We start from the raw sequence: 6,289 nt of genomic DNA, 5'->3' as shown, positions 1-6,289 counted from the left end.
TGGTGAAATCAAAATTTGGCGAGTTTGGCGAGATGAGCGCCAGCCAATGAGAATGTCGTTTGCGCATTAGCTCCGCCCACTACCAGAGAAATCAGCATATCGTCTGCTTGTTTTTAAAAGCTGAATAATTTCAAATGAACTCTGTTATTTTGACAGGAAAATACAACAAAGAATATGGTTTACATGTAGCGCGTCGAGACTCTCGCTCTCTCTCTTTGCATGTGTGAGAAACACAGCGCTATCAGTAAAGCGACGGCGAGTCGTGCGCCTTCACACTAGTTTACGGTGCGCCAAATACAGGTGCGCTGCGTGCTACATACTGCGCATCCATTGAGTACATGACATGATCCATTGAGCGCATCCAAATAATACAGAACGCTTGACGGAGAGCGAAACTCTCAAGCGCTCAGTCAGCGTGTTTATCGAGTGAAAATCTGTGTTGAACGCCTCTCACACACATACTGGCATGTAAAATCTAAGAATTTATTAGCCGATGGCTAATGTAAGATATTATTTAGTCGCCCAGAGTAAGATTTAGTCGCATATGCGAGTGATTTACTCGCAATGTAGAGGGTTGGGATTTTTTGTTATAACCAAAGCATTGATGTTTTACCAGTTTTACAGTAATAAGTGATACATCATAATGAATTAATTTGTCAGGATTGAAAATTAATCACACAGAAATATAGTGGTATTTACCGTTATTTCACAAAAGAAAGGAGACATACTTATTCAGTCGTGTCTGTTTCTGTTTATTTGCAGTTACAGTAAGTACATCTCAATTAGAAAGTAATGATCAGGTATAAAGAGGTGAGACTTACTGACAGATAAAATATGCAACTAAATACAAACACGATTTGTCATATTTACCATGTTTACTCCGGTAATGGATAGCGTGCATAGTGTTTTGCATCGCATATAAATATTTCTGCCTCGTATGGTTACCATAATCCACATCGGATCGCGAAGAGAAGTTATTTCAATCACCCGCTGCTGTCCGAAAATGAGTTTTGAGCAACACTTATTTTAAAAGTCTTTAATGCTGGTGTTATAGCTGTTAACGGTATGAAATGATCTAGGTTCTAGGGATATGCAGGTATCAAATATTCATGTTGCGATTAATTGCTAATGCTTTTATCACGGTATACGGTATTATCACGGTATTGAAATTTAGTTGCAAAATTTAGTGTTGTCATAATACAGTATTACATTTTTAATAACTTTTTTCTTATAACAAACATAACTGAACATTTAAATACAATAAAGCAATACAAAAAAATGTATAAAGTTAAAAATTTTACACAGATTAAAGTGCAAAAGAATTATAAAGACCAATAGGTATCACTTTACAATAAGATCTCATTAGTTAACCCTAGTTAATGCATTAACATTCGCAATGAGCAATAGCTACATTAGCTACAGAAGTTATTAATCTTTGTTAAAAAATAACTCTTATAAAACAGATAGTTCCGGTCCTTGATTCTGATTGGTTGAGCCTCGTTCGAAGCTGTTGTAAATTACACTACAAACACACACCTTTGTTTACTTCTGTGTGCTGCTCGGCAACCACTTTGTTGGAACCACAACCGTTTCTGAGGAACTACATTGTTTGGTGGAAGAATACTGTTTTTATTAATATCATTACACTTTATTTGCTCTGTTTTATTTTGTGAGACCTTACTACGTATATGGAATAACCGTTTTATAAAAGCAATAAGCCCCGTGAAGCCGTGGTTTACAGTGAATTTATAACAGCTAATGCCTAACAACGCCCCTTAGCTGTTATAAATCCACTGTAAACCACGGCTTCTTGGGGCTTATTGCTTTATCAACATTCGGAATAATTTGTAATACATAATTATTCTCTGTATTTTGAAGTGCCCACGATAACAATATCGTGCACATTCATTATCGTGATATATCGCATTACTGAATACCGGCACATGTCTACTTTGTTCATAACCACTCCTCAAGCCCCCAAAAAACCCCAGGCGTCGCCCATCGACAGTCATTAAATGTACTCATGCAGAATCGCCAGTTCCTTTAAAGAGTAATAGAGCCATTTGTACTTGAACAGCTGCAGAGAGTTTGGGAATTTATCAACTGTATTCAGTGGTTTGATTCTGCTTATGCTGTAATTGCAAAGATTGATTCTTTTGGTTTTTCTTGTGGCCCACAGAACAAAATGAAGGAGCTGGAGCTTCTGTGTTCACTGAAGGAGGTTCCTCTGGATTGCACGGATCCAGTAAACGCTGTGATGGCTCTGAGGTATGATGTGAAACACGTTCTAACTTCATCTACGCTACTGTTCAAAAGTTTGGGATTAGTTTTCTTTTTTTTTTTTTTTAAGAAATTAATGTTTTTTCTTCGCAAGGATGCTTTAAATTAATCAAATGTGACAGTAAAGATATTTATAATGTTACAAAATATTTCTGTTTTTTATTAAATCAGTGCAGCCTTGGTGAGCAGAAGAAACCAGTGTTATTGTAGTTAACTCAAACTGAAATTAAAACTAAAACCATAAAAAAATCGTTACTTGAAATAAAATAGATATTAACTGACATAAAATATTTTAATAAAATATTTTTTTAAAAGTTGTGTGTGTATATATATATATATATGTCAGATTTAAGTCCCCACCAGGATATATAAACCAGTAAACAAAACCACACACATCACTCGCACACACACACACACACACACACACAAACCCACACACACACACGCACACTGGATGCAAACAAATGCACAGTTGCAACCAATCCACACATACACACACACACACACACACACACACCACTCACACACACACACAGAGCGAGAGAGAGGTCAGAGATTGCAGATTGTGCTGCGCGCACACATAAACTTGTTGTCAACGCTTCCCCGCGATTTTTATTCATAAAATAGCCTAGATACTAGATCGTTACATTATATTTTTCAGCAATGAGGTGGCGCTGTTTTTGAAGTAATTAATTGTTTGTAGAGAGACGCGCAGATGCAACACGCAGGTAAATCACACACAACTAGGGATAGAAAATTCTGTCATTAATTACTTACGCTCATGTCGTTTCAAACCCGTAAGACCTTTGTTCATCTTTGGAACACAAATTAAGGTGAAATTTTTGATGAAATCCGAGGGGTGAGTTATTAATGACATTTTTTAATTCATTCATTTTTGGGTGAGCTAACCCTTTAAATAATTTGCCTGACAAACTATTTTTGTCTTAAACTGTACTTTTCTACTTCATTCCAGTTATAATTTCAATTCAATTTAAATCTACTTCCTTACATGTCAATTTGAATTGCAGTTCTTATATTATTGTTTTAGTTATTGAAATAGTCTATAGATGAATATACAGTATGTACAAATATCAGTCCAGACTGATGCAAGAACTGATCCCCAGCACAGTTACCCTCCCCATGAGCTGTGTTTACCTGTTCCAGGACATTAATACAGACACACTGATATCTTCCCACTGTGCCATGCAGTGAGTTGGAGCAATCAGACATACACGATCATCCTTTTGAAAAATCAAAGCTGGGCTTCCAGCTGAGCCAAGTTTGATATTCAAAGGCAGGCTGCCCAGCGAGGCTATCTCTGCTCTGTTTTGATGAGGTGAAGTCTCACACTGTTACGACGGATGAATATTTATTTTGGATGACACTTTCTAAATTAGCTTCTTTCATTTGATGGGCCAAGTCTCCTTTTTTCTGCCAGCGACATTCATAAATTTGTGCAAATTCCCTGTGATTTCAGGCACTAAAACTTGAGGATGACCAGTGGACCGCTATGGCCAGAGATTTTCAATCGCGAGCGTGCAATGACAAAAACAACTTATATGGTGCTTGGCTTTTGTATAGCTCAAAATTTCAGCTAAATAGCTCTCTCTGTGGAACAATGCAACAGAACAGTGAGCCGTGATGGAGTCTGGAGTGCATGGCTTGAGGTATTTGATAAGACCTGCACAGGCTTAGCTCTGAGGGGTTACTAAGGTGGGCTGACAGCATTGTGCGAATCCTCAGGGACTCTCTGCCTCTATGATTACAGCTCACTGCACTTTCTCTCTCTCTCATCCTCTCTCTCTCTCAGCTGTTTGACTCTTAAAATAGACCCTCAAGGTCTAGCTGGCTACTATTCCCAGCTGTAACTCGAGAGATTTCTAAAACAGTGTGACCACTTGCTCTTTTGTCCATAACCTGCAGAGTGTGAGATGTGGATGGTGTTCAAGGTGGAGGACAGAGGTCCAAAATGCCCCTTCTTGGCTTCGGAACATTTTTCAACCTTCAGTGAAGTCGATTTCCTGATTTTTAGCACAGTAGAAAGTGTTCCTCGATCAGTAGTCCCATCGAACAGTTGTCGCCCTACCCACAAAATTCAATTTAAATGACTGGTTGATTGAATTATTGTTAAGAAAGTTGTTGAAACCCATAAACTCAGCTATAAACATAAACCTGATGTCTGAAATATAGTTTATGCAAGTACTTAAACACAGCCACTTTAAGATTGATTTCATTCATCAATTCATAACACAATGCAAGTGCCTGTTGCATTCTCAGCATTACTGTAGGTAAGACAGCATTAGCATTAAACAGCATTTATTTAAAATAGAAAACCTTTGAAACATTATAAATGTGTCTACTGTCACTTTTGATTTATTAAATCTTGCTCAAATTTCTTTCAAGAAAAGGAATCTTACTGACCCCAAACTTTAGAACAGTAGTGTTTGTACATCTTCTGTGCCTCCAGGTATGCATAATGTTGTGGATTTCCAAGTTCGAATCTCAAGTTCAAGTGGCATTCTGTTGCACTTTTCCAAGTAAGAAGCTGGAAAGCCTGACTTCCGAGTTGGTGTGATTCCTGGCGTAACGGTCATGGTAATGATTTCTAGCTGTTATTAATTCCAATTTATGAGCAATCTGATGGAGTAACAGCATGTTTATCTTTACTCAGTGGTCATTCTTCATAACCCTTGTGCTAACTAAACAAATGTACTTGCGTATTTGAGGAAAATAAGGCTAATTATGCAAAATCAGAGATGGGACATTCATAGGTATGAGTTTGAATACAATTCAGGGTCTTTGTTCAAGGACTCCTCTTGAAAGTGTGCTTTTGCTCTATAAATAACCAACATCTCCTCTACTAAAGGAGTGTTTTCATGTAAAGGCACGCTGAATTCATGAGAATTGTGGTTTTTAGTCTAAGATATTTTGCAACAACCTTGAAAAGCGTTCTAACTGGCAAGTGGTAATAATATACTAGTGACATTGAAAAGTCATCAACAGTTTAACCTGCATTCAGACCACTTGTTTTCAGATATCATGAAAAATTCTTTCGTAATGAATAAGCACAAAGTGAAGTGGATAAGAGGGCTGCGCTTGAAAGAAAATGAGGGCCGAGCTGAGAGTTGCTTTTGCCGGGATGCTTGTGGTGTGGCGAATGCTGTGTCTGTGGTTGATGCGTGGGAAGAAAGCACTTCACCGTCCAACTTCATGCAAAAATACTCCTGTTAATTCCCCGCGGCACCAGAGAAGGTAGAACTTCCAGCAGAGAGACACACACACATACAGTGCACACGCACACACATACACACACACACACACACACACACACCACTCACACACACACACAGAGCGAGAGAGAGGTCGCAGATTGCAGATTGTGCTGCGCGCACACATAAACTTGTTGTCAACGCTTCCCCGCGATTTTTATTCAGCCTAGATACATACTAGATCGTTACATTATATTTTTCAGCAATGAGGTGGCGCTGTTTTTGAAGTAATTAATTGTTTGTAGAGAGACGCGCAGATGCAACACGCAGGTAAATCACACACAACTATCATCTCTCTCTCTCTCTCTCTCTCTCTCTCTCTCTCGATCGATCGATCGATCGATCGATAGATAGATAGATAATTAATTGAAATAAATGCTATAATTTATTCAAATAAATGTCATCTTACCGCACTATTTCATCTCTGAGTCTGATTTGAAGCGGGCAGAATGCTAGAGCTAACGTGCCACAACTGACGAAAATAACCATCATTTTTACACTTCTGGTCAAATATTGCGCTGCAAAGAGCTATACTAGTTTTAACTAGTCTATAACTTGGCAAAGGACCGTGGAATAAGTGGGATAATCAACGGCTTGCTGTGCATTAAAGGATTTTAAATGCACTTGGCGTCGGGTGGTTCTTTGCCTCCACGTCTTGCATTTAAAACCCTTTAATGCACAGCAAACCGTTGATTATCCCTTAAATATACTGTATATATCTATAAAATCAGTTATATATA

The 6,289-nt window shown here is 38.1% G+C and overlaps 1 protein-coding gene across 1 annotated transcript in view; it reads left to right on the top strand.

Moving 5' to 3' along the window:
- LOC107691858 (probable E3 ubiquitin-protein ligase HECTD4) overlaps nt 1–6,289 on the top strand; it is a 128,342-nt gene that overhangs the window by 45,018 nt on the left and 77,035 nt on the right. The window contains 1 exon segment of the mRNA XM_016490682.1: nt 2,180–2,268. Within this exon segment, the coding sequence (XP_016346168.1) occupies nt 2,180–2,268 (89 nt within the window).

Source organism: Sinocyclocheilus anshuiensis, unplaced genomic scaffold (assembly GCF_001515605.1).
Source record: "Sinocyclocheilus anshuiensis isolate Anshui unplaced genomic scaffold, SAMN03320099.WGS_v1.1 scaffold206, whole genome shotgun sequence".
Classification (NCBI taxonomy): domain Eukaryota; kingdom Metazoa; phylum Chordata; class Actinopteri; order Cypriniformes; family Cyprinidae; genus Sinocyclocheilus; species Sinocyclocheilus anshuiensis.
Note: the sequence above shows the minus strand (reverse complement) of the source record. Positions and strands in the feature narration are given on the sequence as shown.